Raw genomic sequence first — 19529 nt, forward strand, 5'->3', positions numbered from 1 at the left:
AAAGGTCCTTTAGTGACCTTGAGCCAAAAGGGATCAGAAAATACAATTGCAAGCACGTGAACATAGCAAAAACATAATCAGTTTTCAGACTTAGTGAAAACTGGCACATGCTGAAATATAACTCAAGTAGGCATGTTTACGAGCTCGATGCACTCACTACGGTGCAAGTCATGGCAAGACAAGCATACACCCATCAAGAAGGCACAAAATGCAAGCTATACATGGCAAGAACAATAGCATAGCATGCATGGACCAACTACAACATCACCGGCAAAATTGCAAACAAGTTGACAATCTGCCCAGATTCACAAAGTAGCAAAAGTAGAGCTCGATTGGCTCAAGCTAGGGTGCTCCATAATTGCAAACAAAGACATGGATGGATAGAGAACTACAAGGTTAACAAAACATCCTTACTGATCATCCTCAAAAGAGGCACGGATCACTAGGAAACAACACGAACATATGGCATCATGAGATGAACAGCTCCAGGACTTAGTGAAATTACTAAGTCCCTGAAAACAGAATTAGCAAGTGCACCACTTTGCAAGCTTGCACAAGTCACCAAACACATCCTAAAAATACATGGGTTGCACCTCTGGAGAGATGACAAAACCCTTAACAAAACACATGTAGAACTCGCGGGCATATCATGCACACATTAATCATGGCAAAAATGACAAAAGTGCTAAACGGAGTAACAGATCTGACAATTAACTCAAGTAGCCCTCTTCTAACAGCATTTCGGGCATCAAGATGAGCTCAAATGAAAATGATGCAATGGAATGAAATGATGTACTCTCTGAAATGAACATTTTGATATGCTATATGCATGAATCGGAGCTACGGATGCAAAGTTACGGAGCCGCGAACATGTGCACATGGACTGAAAATTTGAGGACTTAGACGAAAAAAACACCTCCGAATCTAGGGTTTGACCCGGCGCGGAAATCGAGGCGGGGCCAGGCCCTGTTCACCGGCGAGGAAACGGCCGAGGCGGCGCGGCCCGGCGACGGCGGCGGCTGGGCGGCGCGCAGCGGCGGCTGGGCGGCGCGGCAGGGCAGCGGGGCGGCGCGGTGGCGGCGCGGGGCGGCCGACTGCTTGCTCCGGCGGCCGGCAATGGCGCTCACGGCGGCGTGGCGAGGCAAAGGCGGCCGGCGGCGGCTCTGTGGCGGCGGAGCGAGGAGAAGGGTGCAGGCGCGCGGCGGCGGAGGAAGTGGGCCGTGGGGGCCTGGCCCGGGCCGCGGCGGGCTTCGGCGACGGCGCGATGCCACGTGGCGGGCGGTGGTTGGCGCAGGCGGCGGAGCGGACGCGTCCGGCCGGGGCGGACGTGTCCGGCCGGCGCGGATCTGGGATTTAGGGTTTCGGGGAGAGGGGATCCGGGATATTTCGAGGGGGGCCTATTTATAGGCATAGGAGGAGCTAGGAGAGTCCAAATGAGGTGCGGTTTTCGGCCACGCGATCGTGATCGAACGCTCTAGATGATGGAGCGGAGTTATGTGGGTTTTGGGCCAAATTGGAGGGGTGTTGGGCTGCAACACACACGAGGCCTTCTCGGTCCCTCGGTTAACCGTTGGAGTATCAAACGAAGTCTAAATGATACGAAACTTGACAGGCGGTCTACCGGTAGTAAACCAAGGCCGCTTGGCAAGTCTCGGTCCAATCCGGAAATGTTTAATCCCCACACACGAAAGAAAGCTAGAAATGACCATCGGAGGAGAACGAAGCGCCGGAATGCAAAACGGACAACGGGGAAAATGCTCGAATGCATGAGACGAACACGTATGCAAATGCAATGCACATGATGACATGATAAGAAATGCATGACAACGACAACAACACACGGAGACGAAAACCCGAACCCGAGAAAATAAAATAACTTAACGCCGGAAACGGCAAGAGTTGGAATACAAATTAGGGAAGTTACATCCGGGGTGTTACACTAACACAATATATGAAACACCTAAATTAACCCCCCAAAACCCCCAAACCACTCCCCCTTTCAAAAAAAAAAACAAAAACCCCAGCCACAGAAATGCTGACGCGTGGATGCCTATTGGTCCCGGTTGGTGCCACCAACCGGGACCAAAGGGTCTCCTACCTGGGCTCCGCGCACAGGCCACGTGGAGGCCCATCAGTCCCGCTTCTGGATTGAACCGGGACTAAAGGGACAGGGCATTAGTACCGACCCTTTAGTCCCGGTTCAGGAACCGGGACAAAAGGCCCTTACGAACCGGGACAACAGGCCCTTTTTCTACCAGTGCCTTGTGCGTGACTGAAAACTGATGTGTGGGCGAACTGCTAAACGCCCACACACCGGCCCCTCCGTGTGGTAAAACAGATGTGTGGGTGACCTCTCTCACACACCACACACGCGAGTTGTCCTACGTGGCATACAAAATCAGCTAATTCGTGCCAAGATTCGTGCAGAAGTTACTGGACAGTGATGAAGGCGTGTGGACGAGTTGGTTAACACCCACACGTGCGGGCGTTAACATTTTCGTATCTAAATGTTTCATAGCCACATATTATCTAAATGTCTGGATGAAACAATAATGCCCATTTTAATACTGCATATTTGTGGACAGACCCAACCCCTCTCTCAAGAGGGCCAGTGTTTTTTTTTTCTTTATTGCCAGAAGAACTTGTTCTTTTTGAATGTGCAAATTAAAGGTTTCTCCAGTGTATTATCACTTACTTTGAACCCTTCCAAATTACATCCCAATAGGCCAAATTACACCATCCCATGGATGAACAACTGGCATACAGCGATCAAAGGAGAGGGCATTTGTATAACATGCGTCAACAACAGAGGAGAACCACCGACAAAGAACAATGTTCCACCATTGAACCTGGTCATGGGCAAGCGCTGCTGTGATGAACATGCCTTTCGAAGCTAGATATATTCTGATGAGTTGTGTGCGACTTGGAGCTGGGCGGGAAAGACCATTGGGTCATCCAAACGCCCGTTGATTTGCTCGCAAGCAAGCATGATGTAGAAGATGTCCCTATGCATCCCAGCCCTATTGGTTCATTTCTGTTTGTCTCACTATGCTTCTAGGTTGAGGTTAAGGATGTCAGAAGAGGGATTGAGGGAGAATGCATGGACAGTAAACTATGAAATATAAAGCATGAAGACACTATTCTCGCTAGCAGTCACATGTCCGTGCACTCGGTGTTATTGATAGCCATTTGTTGCTTACATTTACTCCTGGCGCTACACAATCTAATGCTTCAATGCCTTCAACAAAATGTACAGAAGCACTATTCATGCTAGGTGTGCATAAGTGTCATCTTCGATGACAGGGACCCCAACCTACTCCTTTGTCCTTCATTTTGAAAATAAGAATGTTGTTTTGTTAAGTAAATGGACATGGAAGTCCGAAAATTAGAAGGAACTGTTGCAGAGTTCAATTCTTAGAAAACGTATTATGCAGGCTAATCTAGCACAAGTTCAATTTAAGGCTGCTCAATCCCATTTCCTTCATGGAGACCTGAAAGTGAGAGATGTCGTTATAGGTTAGTAGAAATATAGTGGGGGTATTGGCTCGAAACTAGGTTTTAGAAGGATATTTGGATATGGGACGATGATGTGTGATAGTCTGAGTCTGTCGAAGAGGATAGGTGTAGATGGATGCTCAACAGGCTAAGTATTTAACCCTGAAATTAGCCCAGGTAAGATGTCCATATAAAAACCTGTGGCTTGTTGAAGTGCCTCTAAAAACTAGAGTTTTTATTTGGCTGGTTCTTTGATAGTATAACATTTCAACCAAGGACAGTCTATTAAGAAAGGTTGGGTAGGAAGTAAGATGTGTATGGTCTGTAGTGAAGAGGAGACCCTAGATCACCTTCTCTTACATTGTACTAGTATGGTTAGATATGTTTGGAATGTGATTAATTATGCTTTGAAGATTGATGCAACTAGATCCATAGTTCTTTAGTTACTTAGGTGGGTAATGTGTTCTAATGGTAAGATGCGTAACTTAGTGGCAGGTAGGGATCATGGCGCTGCTCTGGGCCTTGTGGAAAAACAGTAAAGTCGCTTGTTTTAGAAATATCTTTCTATATGATCCAAGCAGTCTGATCATGGGTTGGACTTCAGAGAGCAGGTTTGCGTGACAGGCATCGCCAAGGGGCAATGCAGCCGCTGCAAGTTGCGGATTATATCTTTGCATTGACGGCTGATGGTCTTGTTTGCAAACCATCTGAAACTGGAGAACATCGAAGTTTATTTCTGGTTTCTATATTTTTTTTCAGTGAGGTTACCGTATGGTTGTTTTGAAAAGTCCTTCCTCCGTTTGGAAATAACTGGTGTGAATTTGAACTAAAACCACGTCAGTTATTTCTGAACGGAGGGAGTAGCTACTATTGTTGTGTCCGCTGGTACATTCGGAACTCCATGTTTCAGTTTCATTGAGTAATTAAACTGGGAGCTCTGAATGCCTGAATACTAATATTTTACCATCAAGAGTGTTTCATAGCTACACATAATCTAAATGCCTGAATGAAGCAATACTGACCCAACCATTTTCTCAAGAGCGGCCAGTGTTTTTTTACCAGCAGAACCTGTCCTTATGCATGAGCAAATTAAAGGTGCCTCCTGGCCTCGGTTCGAGATCCTCTACATGGCAAAAAACAAGCTACATCTCAAGCTGGAAGCATTGTCGGGTTTTCTACCTCAATGTGTTGAGCAAAGGCGGATCGTTGTACTCGAAACTTCTGAAAAAGAAAAATTTGACATTCAGAATCCAAGATATCAAAGCCTAGAGATAAGGTAATAGGCTAGTTTGTAGGTTTACATGAGGCAGGTAATTTAAGTCGCTAACATCCACATCCCCTACTGGTTGTTTAATCACTAGATTTGTCTGGTTAGTACAACACCTATCTATCTCAAATGATTCTTGTAATTGTTCGTTTTAGTGGGAAATGAAGTTTGTACTTTGGATGAACAGTCAACAACACATTTCAGCGCAATATCTATCTCGTAGTTCACAAAAAAAAATGTTTTGTCTCAAGTGGGCAAGGGACCTACAATAGATGCTGGAAGAGAGTGATTATTCACAATACCTTCTGATGGTAACTCAACGCTTTGCATCATGAAGCCGTTTTGCACTCTTTTTGTACCCTGCCATATTACATCTCAATAGGCCAAATTACATCATCCCATTGATGAACAAGTGCCATACATCTACAAAGAACAACTGGCAACGAACGATGTTCGAGCACTGAATCTGGTCATGGGCAAGCAGTGTTGTGATGAGCATGCCTCCCTAAGCTAGAGTCAAGCCCGCAACTTGGAGTTGGGCAAGACCATTGGGTCATCCAAACGCCCAACGATGTGCTCGCAAGGGAGCATGATGTAAAAGATTTCCCCATGCATCCCAGCCCTATTGGTTCATCTCTGTTTGTCTCGCTATGCTTCTAGGATCTAGGTTGAGGTCAAGGATTAGCTCGCGAGGAAGGTGGATATCGGAAGAAAGATTGAGGTAGAATACATGGATAATAAACTGAAATATAAATCATGCAGACACTATTCTCACTACAAAGCGCATGTTCGTGGCGTATCCGATGTTATTAATAGCCATTTGTTGTTTACGTCTGCTCGTAGTACTACACAAATCTAATGCTTTGATGCCTTCAACAAAATGTACAGATGGAGTATTCATGCTAGGTGGGCATAAGTGTCATCTTCAATGATAGGGACCTCAACCTACTCCTTTTCCCTTCACTTTTGAAAATAAGGATATGCATAGACAATAAAAGTATATTTGAAAATGTTTCTAGTGTCATCTCTGAAAATTGATGCCCGAATAAATATAAGTACGCTGAGTAATACCGTTTTTAAAAAGTATATGATGATACAATGAGATTTCATACAAGAAATAAATATATCATTTTGACGTGCAAAGATTATATTCACCATGTCTAAATACATAAACAAATATATAAAAAGTTACATTTCTAACTTTGTGGCAGCTTATATCTTCACATTACCGGCTGATTATCTTGTTTGGAAATCATATGGGGCTGCATAGTATCAGTTTGTGTATCTGTAGTGATGTGAACATTAAGCACCCAATCCCCTAAAAAGACACTAAACACCCAATTTTTGTTTATTGTTGCGTTGATATGCGCATGCGTGAAATTAGAGGATCCTGCTGCGATTTTCGGAGGGCCACACTGCTGTATGCATTCTCCATGCTTGTTCATATTTGGACAGTGAAATGTCCACTACATCTACAATGCCCATGTACGATATGAAGTGGCAGTGAAATGTTTCATTGCGTGTGGCGGTGTTTTCAACATTGTTATGATGTTTCTCCAATATTACTATTGTTGTTACCTTGTTGCTGTGGTGAGCCTCTCATACGAGGGTGTTAAAGTGATGTTTCTTTTTCACTGAAGTGAGCTCCCTTGGTTTGATGGTAGGATTTCATATAATCAGTTCATGCGCCAACAATTATGGTCGTTTTTATTAGATTTATGTGCCAAGATAGATGGTGATTTCACTCTCTCTATGTGGTTGTTACTTCAATACAATTACGTAAGTACAAGATAGTATTTTTATGACAAATCTAAGGACGATATTACCTAATTAACCCTTTCTCTTACTAATTACCTGTCAAGAACCACATTGTTGTCAGGCTACAATGAGCTTACGTTGGACACCTGAACTACTATTTGTAGCAACCTCGAACTCGCTTTGCTACTTATTTTGGACCCTGCCACATTACATCTCAATAGGCCAAACTACATCATCCCACTGTTGCACAAGTTTCATATGTTGACGAAGGCAGGGGGCATCTGTGACAGCATGTGTCAACAACGAAGGAGAAGCACACCAGCAACGAACGCTGTTCCATCAACGAACTTCATCAGGGGCCAGCGCTGCTGTGATGAGCATGCCTCCCTAAGCTAGGGATATGAATGTGGCTTGGAGTTGGGCAAGACCATTGGGTCATCCAAACGCCCAACGATGTGCTAGCAAGTGAGCATGTTGTGGAAGATGTCCCTATGCATCCCATCCCTATTAGTTCATCTCTGTTTATCTCATCATGCTTCTTGGTTGAGGTCAAGGATTAGCTCGTGAGGAAAGTGGATATCGGAAGAGGGTTGATAGAGAATACACGGACAGTAAACTGAAATATAAAGCATGCAAACACTTTTCTCACTAATAATCGTATCTTCGCGACGTATCCGATGTTATTGATAGCTATTTGTTATTTACATCTGCTTCTAGTGTTAGAAGTACACACGTGTTAGTTAGGGATTATGAGAGATAGAGATATATTTGGTTTAAACCAACCATGACTTGTCTTGTACTCCAATCATCTTCCCCACGTTGTACTCCTATATATAGCCCATATGAGGGTCAGATCAATATAACAATCATTCTACAATTTCCACATGGTATCAGAGCGGTTAGTCTCACGACGCCGATCCTAGGTTCCTCTACCACTTTCGCAGCGCGCCGCCCCCGGGGAGATTAATCTTCTCTCCTCGGGGGCGCGGCACCCGATCGGTTAAAGATTTGATTGGTCTCGTAGTTTTAGATCCAATTTTCGAGTTCATCATCATTAGATTGATTCCTTAGATTAGATCAATTTCAAATTTCGAAATTCTATTAGATTAGGTTTTCTTTAGCCACCAAATAAATCTTTGAAGACCCAAATTCCAGTGAGAAAAATCCTAGCAGATTGGTGCAACAATCTTTATCCCAGACGGCGGCCAAATCACTTGATGCATCCTCGATCCTTGTGCTCCAACAGGCGATGGTACGATGGACGGACTCCTGCATCGTCCGCGCCCGCCTCTACATCAACCAACTCTGTCCGCCTGAAGACGCACCAGACACCAGCGCTGGAGCACGGGAGGGACCTCGACAGCCAGTACCCGGCGAGCCACATGCAACAAGATTGCATCCACGGACAGGGCAACATGGGATGTGGAATACATCCACGATCCTAGATCGATTCCCGCCGGTGCACACCATGGCCTCCATCATCGAACCCACGGCCAGACGGGCCTCCATCGCCAGCCGTCATCTACGTCAAGACGAACAACTACACCGACCGATCTGCACTGCATCTAGCCGAACTACACCAGGCCGAACCACTTCATCAAGCTGTACGACTACATCAAGAAAAGAAACAAATCTTCGCCGAGCACATCTACGGACCCGACATGCACCATCCACACGCCAAGACAGTGTGGAAAGCGTGCCATTCTTCATTGTCTTCTTCAGCACGACACGGCATCAACACCCGTCGCCACGAGGGACGCCTCCAAGCGACACATCATCGTTGACACGCCGCTGCATCGCCGACACTTCATCACCAAGGTCTTCATCAACGTGGTCTTCATCACCATCATCGTCAACACACTGCCGTCGCCTCGTCCACAAGATGGACACCTAGCGTCCTCTGACAGATTTTTCTGCAAGAAGCGACCTCGACGACGGCAATGACCGCGTCACGACGACGGCATCGACCGCGTCATCCACAACTGCACGACTGCATCAACACGGCGTCACTATAGTGACGACCCTACATGGCCACACGGTTCTGGCAAAACCGATGTGTGCTCGATGGGCTTCCTCCGGTCTTGGCAAAACCGGTGGACTCATCGCCGACGACACCCTCCGACATCTGCGCAGTGCATCGTCCACGTCTGCAGCTCCGTCATAGCACATTTTTTGCGCCTCCGGCTTTGTGCGGCTTCATCATCCACGACGACCACACCATCGACCACGACTACCTCGACCACGGCTACATCACCATGATCGGCTACCTCGACATTAATGGCTACGTCTACAGCAACTCATCGGCAACAACTCCAGTCAACAGCGTCCGCCTCGTCACTTGCGTCCACAACACTCCCGCTGTGACTGCGGGAGGGGATAGAGGAGAAGACAGGGAAGGCACCAGAAGGGGACGCAGTCACTGCCCTAGGTGCCGACCCATTAGCCATCAGAGACGCAGTTGATGATGGTGCAGCGGAGAGGACGGCGGAAGCGCAAGACTTCAAATTCAGTCGCAATCGTTCGCTTCACTCACGCTACGACTGAGAGGGAATGTTAGAAGTACACACGTGTTAGTTAGGGATTATGAGAGATAGAGATATATTTGGTTTAAACCAACCATGACTTGTCTTGTACTCCAATCCTCTCCCCCACGTTGTACTCCTATATATAGCCCATATGAGGGTCAGATCAATACAACAATCATTCTATAATTTCCACACCTAGTAGTACACAAATCTTATGCTTCAATGCCTTTAACAAAATGCACGGATGAACTATTCGTGCTAGGTGTGCATAAGTACAAATGTACCATCTTCAATGATAGGCACCTCAGCCTACTCCTTTACCCTTCATTTTTTTAAATAAGAATATGGACAGATAATGAAAATATATTCTAAAATGGTTTTTTTAGTATCACCTCTGGAAATTGATGCTCAAATAAATATAATCAGTGCCGACTAAAACAATTTTGAAAAAATATGATGACATGATGATATTTGGTACAAGACATAAATGTCATTTTGACGTGCAAAGATTACATTCACCATGTATAAATACATAAATAAATAAAAAATACATTTCTAACTTTGTTGCAGCTTATATCTTCACATTACAGAGCCACAGAATATCGGTTTGTGTATTTTTAGTGAGCAGTACTGGTAGTGAGGATATTCCTTGGTGTTTCCTTGGGCATTTCCATGCATGTTCCCATCTTTCTCAGAAAGGAGCCCCACCTATTTCACCTCCGATCTTTATTCCCGGCATTTTCAAGTACTTCTGTTTCTGGAACAAGATATACCTATCTTATTCTTTTTCTCTATATACCTTCCAAATAAGATGAGTTTGATCTAGAACATTAACATTTTTACAGATCTACATATTGTCACCACCACTGTATACATACTATAGAATTTGTCGAAACTTTTACACATGGTTTCCACGGAAAGTAGCTTCGATCTGATATAACCGGACTCACGCACAATCAAAATATGCAAATTGGCTGACCGCATATGCTACTGAACGCAGCGAGTTGGTGCTGTACCCAGGAACTTAACTGCAATCTGAAGTCCCATTTGCTATACACATTATTTGTACAATATATGCCAGCTACAGGAAGACTAGGCACAAAATTAGAGGGGGGACAAAACTAGCTACGACTCCCTACTTGATGCGGCGCCGTCGATAGTTTACACTAGCTCATACACTTCTCTGGTAACGAGGCTTCAGGGAAGATGGCGGCCACGTCTCCTCGTGAAGCGCCTTCGGACCGGCAGATTCGACATTTGCACTGCCTGGCCAGGCAAGAGGGGCCAGCTGCTGCTGATATGCGTCGGTGTTGTCGGATACGCCGAGCCTGATGATGAATGTAGCCGTGCAACCTCTTCCTGCTCCTTCACTGTCCAGCCAGATGTGCCCTCCCATCAGAGTAACAAACCTGCATAGGATTTTCAGAACGGTTTCCCGAGTTTTAGAACGAGTGGTTCACTAGCTAGTTAAGAACCCCTCCATGACATAAAAATATATACTCCCTCTGTAACTCAATGTAAGACGTTTTTTGACACTGTCATAGACTCTAAAACGTCTCATAAAAAGTTACACGGCAGTACATCTTTGTGTGCTACTTCAAGAGAAGCAGAATTACCAAGCACAATAACATACACTCTAGAAGGTTTACAAGTAAGGAGATCGAGACGTGATAGTAATCTACCTCCTGCAAATGGCAAGTCCAAGGCCACTACCACTGTAACCTTGGTTACCTCCAGGCTGAGTTTGAGCGAATTTTGTGAATACATGGGGTAGATCCTGAGGACTAATGCCACAGCCTGTATCCTTTAGCTGCAACAGAAAAATAACAGAGGCTTTAATAATCAAGAAAATTGCTAAACAAATACTCCCTCCGTCCCATAATATAGGACTTTTTTGACACTAGTGTAGTGTCAAAAATGTCTTACATTATGGGACGGAGGGAGTGAATGATTACACATCAGTTTTACAGTTGGATATTGTTTTTGACCAACCACTTCTCTCAAAATCCATCATGTTTCTGTGGCATGTTCATGATCTGTAATCATAAATAAAACATTTTCTTTTATTTTAGTTCTAATCCCAGGAACACTGGGAGCAGCTAAATTGGAGTTTTTAGTCATGTCAGCATGCGAGCTTTCCTGATGAAATGTTCTTTTAACTGAATCAGATGGAAGTTTTTGTTGTTATATCTTAACATTGCTCCTGCATAGTTGACAAGGCGATGGGTTGGTTTGGGTTTCTCGGCTCATGTACCACTGCTTCATGTTTTTGTTGTTATAAAGCCAAATAGGGAGAACTGGAAAAACATCTGGACCTAGACAGTCATATGGACAACTTGAAGATGACTTGACGAAACAGTTCAGCCGAGATTTTGGATGTGCCTCATGCCCATAGCCCAATAGTGACAAGTAATGGTCAGAAGTCTCTAATTTCATACATGCACATGTTGAGCAAAGGTTTGTCCAATGACTGAAGATGCACAGTGCATTTAAGTTGTCTTGTATTTAGATCTTGATTTCTGAATCCTATGGCGAGAATATGAGCTCATAGCCTTGACAAGAAAAATCGCTCACACAAATCTCTATAATAGTTACCTGAACTTTCAGATAGAAATGGTCATCACTTGCAGCTGGATGGAAATCTGGGGTTCTGAACTCTCTTAAAGAATCAGGCTTGAGAACGGAAGCTAGAAGTGTAATGTGGCCCTCCTTGGTGAACTTAACAGCATTACCGGAGATATTTAGGATAGTTTGCATTAGCCTCTTTTCATCGCCAATAGCACATAATGGTAAATCTGGCGCTAACATAACCGACATAGACAGCCTCTTGATAGCTGCAATTGGTCTGATGAAACCCATCACCTGTAACACGAACAAAAACTTTCAGGCAAGTGAACTATGCATATAGACTTTATAGAAAAGCAGAGGATAATATTGCAACCTCTTTGAAAACAGCATGAAGATTGAATGCTCTGATCTCCAATTCAAGGCTGCGATCCTCGAGTTTGGAAAGATCCAACACATCATTGATAAGTGTTGCTAGAAGATTGCTGCTTTTCAATACTGTTTCCACCATTAAACGCTGCTCAGGGGTGAGTTCAGTTTCCAAGAGCAAGGATGAAAGAGCTATGATTGCATTCATTGGTGTTCGCATTTCATGATTCATAACAGCTAGGAAATCATTCCGAGCACGGATGGCCATTTCAGCCTCTCGTCGAGCTAAATCCAGAGCAACATTTTGCTCCATTAGTAAATCACGTGCACGCATGGACTCTTCAAGAATAGCTGCATGAGAGAGTGCAACTGCTACCTGAAAAAAATAGGGAAAAAATCTACTTCAATATCATTTCATGATAATGTATTCATGTTAGACCACATCTATATCTTGGTATCTTTTGGTTTCAAGGAAACATAGATTTTTTAGAATGGTCTGATGTTATTTGCAGAAGCCCTTGAACAATTCATAGTTGTGAATAAATAAAACATTTCCCAGTTGAAGAGTCTCTATCGGTCGAAACATCACATGCATATGCATTTGACAACACCTTAAACAGCATTCACCCCTACAAATATCTATATTACAAATAACCAAGGGGAAAAAAGCGGCATTGTGTTCGAGAAAAAAGAGGCGGGATTTACCTGATCGGCGACGACCTCAACTAGCTCCAACTCATGCACATGCCAGTTCCTTGCACTATCAGATGGAAGCATGAGAACCATAATAGCATAGCTTTTTGCTGAAAGCTCTGGCCAGTCATTTATTTGGAAGTTTGAAAGATTCAGGAGAGGTACTCGCACTGCAGCCACTTCTGGTGGGACATATCGTCCCGCAAGAGGCCGAATCCGTGCCAGAGGGGATGTGTGCGGTATTATAATTGCTCGATTGCTACTGAAAACTTGGTTGATAACAGGAAGACTAATTGATATAGATGACCCAACAGTGATTTGGTGGCGCAGAGTATGCGAAAGCTGGAGACTCGAGCCACTTCTTGACGGCATCCACAGGGCACATTCCTCCAGACCCAAGGTCCTTCCTAGCTCCACAATGGTAGTCTTCAAAATCGTATGTCTGTCGAGTGTGCTTCTGATTTCATGAGTTAGCATCCTAACATGCCTCCCGGTCTCTTCCTGCGTCCTTATCAAGCCCATCTCCCAATCAAGCTCCTCAGCTTTATTCTTCAGAAACAGCTCCCTCGTTTTGACACTCAGCAGGTCAGGGATGATGTGAACAAGCATCAAAGCCGTCGCGCAGGAAACGACGGCCGTCGAAACCTTGGCAACCGTCATGACCATGGCGACGGTCTTCGTGTGTGTGGTGAAAGTCCACAGGTTTATGAGATGGGTCGCTCCACAGAGGACTATGAAGGCACCAAACTGGATCAGGACCCATCTGTATGGGAAGAAGGACGACTTCTTCACGAAGTAGATGAGCTCCAACGGGATGGAGAAGTAGGCGAGGGCTATGAAGAAGTCGGAGATGTACTGGTACTTGATGAGCAGCTCGTCAGTCGGCCACAGCGGCTCGATGCAGTCGCATCGTTCCATCGCCGAAGGTTCAGCACCACATCAGTTGTCACAACATTCCCTGCAGAAGAACAAATGCAGAAATGAGTCACCATGCTCAACCCACTGGTGCACATTCCTGGAACTGCAACAGCAGGTCCATATCATTTCCTAATAATAGGAACTAGGTATATATGTAATAGGAATGAAATAGCAGTGAAAGCTCGTGAGCACATATAGCATACGAATAGAGCGCTCAGACACACAATATGAGCCAATCACCCATCTGCAAGTGGTTCTTAGCTCATGATCACGCCTGCCTTCCACTGGCATCCCTGAATTTTGAAGAAAGATTTTCTGAATTTCAGCACACCCGTCGCATTTCAGCACCGCGTGTCACCTCAAGCCACTTCCCCCTTTCCCCACTAGACATCAACACGCAGCACGGCACAGTACCCGCCCGAAGCCGGCAAGCGATCGGAGCCAAGAACGCTCAGCGACGGCGACGGGAAGCCGCCGGCCCTGGCACCGATGGCTCCTCCCCCAAAAATCAACCCCTCCACCCCTTGACCACGGCAAGCCCCCGCGACTCGACCAAAGAAAAGAAAACCCAGATCTGACCAGCTTGGCGGAGCGGGGAGGAGAGCAGGGGCGGGCGGTAGGGTACCTCGGTCGACGGCGGCTCGACGCCGGAGCTGCCGGAAGGTTGGTTGCGGCGAAGGTAGGCAAGGCAGGGCGAGGAGGAAGCGGCGCTGAAAAGGGGAGGAAGGGAGGGAGGGAGGGAGCCAGATGCGCGGACAGACGGACGGACGGAGGGAGGGGCAGTGAAGTCGTCACCGTCTACCACCACGGACGGCACCCACCCCACCCCACACGAGTGCAAGAAAGCAGCAAAAAAAGAAAGGAAATGCGGAGTCCAACCGCGGCCGTTGCGCGCGCCCGTGCCGTGGTCTTTCTTTTCGCCCCCGCTTTTGTCCCCACGCTGCCGCCGCCACGGCCGAGCTGCCAGGCGTCGGCGGCCGCGGGACGCAGCAGGTCGGCAGCGAGCGAGATAGCTGGCGCGTCACGCGGTGGCGTTGCCGTGTTGGGACTATCACTTAACTATCGTGCGCGCGGGGCAGTGGCGCGGGGTGAGGGCGTACGGTGTACTACGGGCGCGGTCGCCGTTGCCGTTGCCGCCGGCGGGGAATGGCCGGATCGGAGCATGGAAGAAGCAACGCCTGGGAAACGGATTTCGGATACGAGGATATTTCCAGCGTGCATTATCTATTATCTAAGGGCATCTTCAATGGTTGTAAGATAGTTGTTGGTAGATTTTGCCACATAGGATTTTTGATGATGTGGCATATAATAAATAAGGAAAGAGAGGAATGTTGTATGTACATGAACCAACATCCCTTGCATAAGCTCCAATGTAGAATGAGAGAACACCTTATTTATTATCTCGCATTCTATTGGGCAACTAGATACAACCCATTGGAGTTGTTGTATGTTACGGTCTTGGTTGATGACATGACGTATTTTATCAACAAGCTAACATACAAACTATTGGAGATGACCTAAGTGTGAAAAAAAACAAGTTTGGTTGCAAACGGTGTGGGCTGGCTCGCATCGGCATGAATTTTAAAAGCGGCACATAGCCTGGCTCGCTTGAAACCTTTAGATTGGCAATTTCCAGCGAGTCAGACTAAGTGCGGCGCAAAAAGGATGCAGCTCGCATGGGGGGAGCAACGCGAAATCAAATGAAGATGGCGGGAGATGAAAATCGGGTGCAGCAGTATGGCGCCAAATCTAGCCTCAACCCCACATTTACTCGGTCATCGTTAACTCTAGGACAAGCTACTCCTCTGTTTTTAGCATCGGCGACGGTGGCGATTCCAATGTGCGCAAGCGGCGGCGGCGACGGTGAATGATGACCCATAAGTATAGGGGATTTATCGTAGTCCTTTTAATAAGTAAGAGTGTCGAACCCAACAAGGAGTAGAAGGAAATGATAAGCGGTTTTCAGCAAGGTATTCTCTATAAGCACTGAAATTATCGGTAACAAATAGTTTTGTGATAAGGTAATTGGTAACGAGTAACAAGTAACAAGTGTAAATAAAGTGCAGCAAGATGGCCCAATCCTTTTTAAGCAAAGGATAAGCCTGGACAAACTCTTATATGAAGGAAAGCGCTCCCGAGGACACATGAGAATTATCGTCAAGCTAGTTTTTATCACGATCATATGATTCACGTTCGGTACTTTGATAATTTGATATATGGATGGACCGGTGCTTGGGTGTTGTCCTTACTTGGACAAGCATCCCACTTATGATTAACCCCCATTGCAAGCATCCACAACTACAACAGAAGTATTAAGGTAAACCTAACCATAGCATGAAACATATGGATCCAAATCAGCCCCTTACGAAGCAACGCATAAACTAGGGTTTAAACTTCTGTCACTCTAGCAACCCATCATCTACTTATTACTTCCCAATGCCTCCCTCTAGGCCCAAACAATGGTGAAGTGTCATGTAGTCTACGTTCACATGACACCACTAGAGGGATGACAACATGCATCTCATCAAAATATCGAACGAATACCAAATTCACATGACTACTAATAACAAGACTTCTCCCATGTCCTCAGGAACAAACGTAACTACTCACAAAGCATATTCATGTTTATAATCAGAGGGGTATTAATATGCATAATGGATCTGAACATATGATCTTCCACCAAGTAAACCAACTAGCATCAACTACAAGGAGTAATCAACACTACTAGTAACCCACAGGTACCTATCTGAGGTTTGGATAGAAAGATTGGATACAAGAGGTGAACTAGGATTTGAGATGAGATGGTGCTGGTGAAGATGTTGATGGAGATTGACCCCCTCCCGATGAGAGGATTGTTGGTGATGACGATGGTGATGATTTCCCCCTCCCGGAGGGAAGTTTCCCCGCCAAGGTTCCGCCTCATGGCGACGGAGTCTCATCCGGAAAGCTTGCTTATGATTTTTTCCTCAACGAAAGACTCCATATAGTAGAAGATGGGCATCAGAGGGCCACCAGGGGGCCCACGAGGTAGGGGGGCTCCCAGGGGGTAGGGCGCGCCCCCCACCCCCGTGGCTGGTGGATGCCCCCCCTCTGGTACTTCTTGCGCTCAGTATTTTTTATATTCTGGAAATAACTCCCGTGAAGTTTCAGGACTTTTGGAGCTGTGCAAAATAGGTCTCTAATATTTGCTCCTTTTCTAGCCTAGAATCCCAACTGCCGGCATTCTCCCTTATGTAAACCTTGTAAAATAAAAGAGAATAGGCATAAGTATTGTGACATAATGTGTAATAACAGCCCATAATGCAATAAATATCGATAAAAAAGAATGATGCAAAATGGACGTATCAGTGAACGCGACAGCAGCACTCTCCGGCAGCAGGAGTTGCTTCTTCCCTTCCTCGTGGCCACCGTCTGGTCGTCCTCGACTCGGCCATGCCCCCCCTTCATCGTCGTTGTCTCCGAAGCCGGTAAGCAACATGGCCCCCCTTCTCCCTATGTTAGGTTCGTTGTTAGGTCGTTAGGCTAGGTGTAAGATCGATTTCCCCATTGCTCAAATGCACACTTGATGTCGACTAGGTTATGGATGCACGGATGAAGCCGATAGTTTAGGCCGAGGCACTGATAGATGTGATTCAGGCATGGCTCATGTTGATCCACAAGAGAGTTGTTCGTCGGGGTGATAAGCCTGTCATCCATTATGGTTCAGTGTTAATCCGGGATCACGAGAGGATGGTGAATCTGAACTACATCTACAACTGCAGCAACACAGAGGCTCTGTGGATGCTTCGAATGAAGAGAGCACCTTTTGCCAGGCTTGTGTAGACCTTCAGAAGCAGAGGGCTACTACAAGATTGCATCCACACCAGTATGGAAGAGCGGCCATGTTCCTCCATGTTGTTGGTTATAACCAGAGGTTCAAGGTTATGCACAACACCTTCAGGAGATCAATGGAGACCATCTCCAAGTACTTCAGGCAAGTGTTGTATGCTGCTAGGGAACTCAGAGGAGAGATGATCAGGTCACCAACCGGCTGGACTCCTAGCAAGATTCACACTATCCCAAGATGGTATCCATACTTCAAGGTGAGCACTGCCAATATGTAGTTCAAGCCTTGATATGCTTGTATTGTTCGGCTATAGCCATACCACAATCTTATAATGTCATTTCAGGATTGCATTGGGGCAATAGATGGTACTCATGTCACTCCCAGAGTGTCGAGGTCACAATCTGCAGCATACAGGGGTAGAAAGCACTACATTAGCCAGAATGTGTTTATTGTTGTTAACTTTGATATGAAGTTCACATATGTGATGGTTGTCTGGGAAGAATCAGCACATGATGCTAACATTTTCAGTGACAGCATGAGTCGTCCTAATGGCATCAACATCCCGATGGCAAGTTCTACCTAGGAGATGCTAGCTATGCATGTCAGCCAGGTGTTCTTCCACCATTCCGAAAAACCAGGTACCATCTGAACGAGTTCGTTGGTACGAACTATCCTAGGACTCCACAGACTGTTTAGTCTCATACACTCCGACCTTAGAGTTATTGTCGAGGGGGCATTTGGAGCTCTGAAGAATAGGTTTAAGATCATGGATCATAAGCCATTCCACACTTTCCCCATCCAGGTTAAGCTTGTTCTTACTGTTGGGGAACGTAGCATGCAATTTCAAAATTTTCCTACGATCACGCAAGATCTATCTAGGAGATGCATAGCAGCGAGAGGGGGAGAGTGTGTCCATGTACCCTTGTAGACTGAAAGCGGAAGCGTTAGGTTAACGCGGTTGATGTAGTCGAACGTCTTCGCGATCCAACCGATCTAGTACCGAACGTACGGCACCTCCGAGTTTAGCACACATTCAGCTCGATGACGTCCCTCGAACTCTTGATCCAGCACAGGGTCGAGGGAGAGTTTTGTCAGCACGACGGCATGGTGACGGTGATGGTGATGTGATCCGCGCAGGGCTTCGCCTAAGCACTACGACGCTATGACCGGAGGAGTAAACTGTGGAGGGGGCACCGCACACGGCTAAGAGAATAACTGTTGTGCTTTGGGGTGCCCCTGCCCCCGTATATAAAGGAGGGGAGGAGGAGGCCGGCCACGAGGGGCATGCCAAGGAGAGGGGAGTCCTACTAGGACTCTAGTCCTAGTAGGATTCACCCCCCTTTTTCCTTCTCATGGAGGGGGAAAGAGAGAAGGGAGAGGGAAGAGGAGAGCGAAAGGGAGGCGTGCCCCTCCCCTAGTACAATTCGGACTCCCTAGGGGAGGGGGCGCGGACACCCCTCTCCCCTATGGCCCATGTAGGCCCATTACTTTTCCCGAGGGGTTCCGGTAACCCCACGGTACTCCGATAAATATTTGAAACGTCCCGAAACCATTCCGGTGTCAAATACTATCGTCCAATATATCAATCTTTACCTCTCGACTATTTCGAGACTCCTCGTCATTTCCGTGATCTCATCCGGGACTCTGAACAATCTTCGGTTATCAAAACACACAACACATAATACAAATCGTCATCGAACGTTAAGCATGTGGACCCTATGGGTTCGAGAACTATGTATACATGACCGAGACACATCTCCGGTCAATAACCAATAGCAGAACATGGATGCTCATATTGGTTCCTACATATTCTACGAAGATCTTCATCGGTCAAACCGCAATGACAACATACGTTATTCCCTTTGTCATCGGTATGTTACTTGCCCGAGATTCGATCGTCGGTATCATCATACCTAGTTCAATCTCGTTACCGGCAAGTCCCTTTACTCGTTCCGTAATACATCATCCCGCAACTAACTCATTAGTCACATTGCTTGCAAGGCTTGTAGTGATGTGTATTACCGAGAGGGCCCAGAGATACCTCTCCGATACTCGGAGTGACAAATCCTAAACTCGATCTATGCCAACCCAACAAACACCTTCGGAGACACCT

General features: G+C 46.1%; 1 protein-coding gene across 2 annotated transcripts; it reads right to left on the reverse strand.

Annotated features, from left to right (window-relative positions):
* Positions 1 to 9897: 9897 nt before the first annotated feature.
* On the reverse strand, positions 9898 to 14720 carry LOC125550365 (putative ethylene response sensor 1). 2 transcript variants are annotated; one of them, XM_048713346.2, is made up of 6 exons: positions 14470 to 14720; positions 12685 to 13630; positions 11987 to 12355; positions 11641 to 11907; positions 10728 to 10855; positions 9898 to 10454 (listed from the first exon to the last, which is right to left on the reverse strand). In XM_048713346.2, the coding sequence occupies exons 2-6, from the start codon at positions 13588 to 13590 to the stop codon at positions 10217 to 10219; spliced, it is 1908 nt and encodes a 635-aa protein (XP_048569303.1). In that variant the 5' UTR covers positions 13591 to 13630; positions 14470 to 14720; the 3' UTR covers positions 9898 to 10216. The 2 variants fall into 2 exon arrangements, with proteins under 2 accessions (XP_048569303.1, XP_048569300.1); XM_048713343.2 differs by lacking the exon at positions 14470 to 14720 and adding an exon at positions 14216 to 14415.
* Between the last annotated feature and the right edge of the window lie 4809 nt (positions 14721 to 19529).

Source organism: Triticum urartu, chromosome 4A, assembly GCF_056163025.1.
Source record: "Triticum urartu cultivar PI428250 chromosome 4A, HENAU_Tu73, whole genome shotgun sequence".
Taxonomy (NCBI): Eukaryota; Viridiplantae; Streptophyta; class Magnoliopsida; order Poales; family Poaceae; genus Triticum; species Triticum urartu.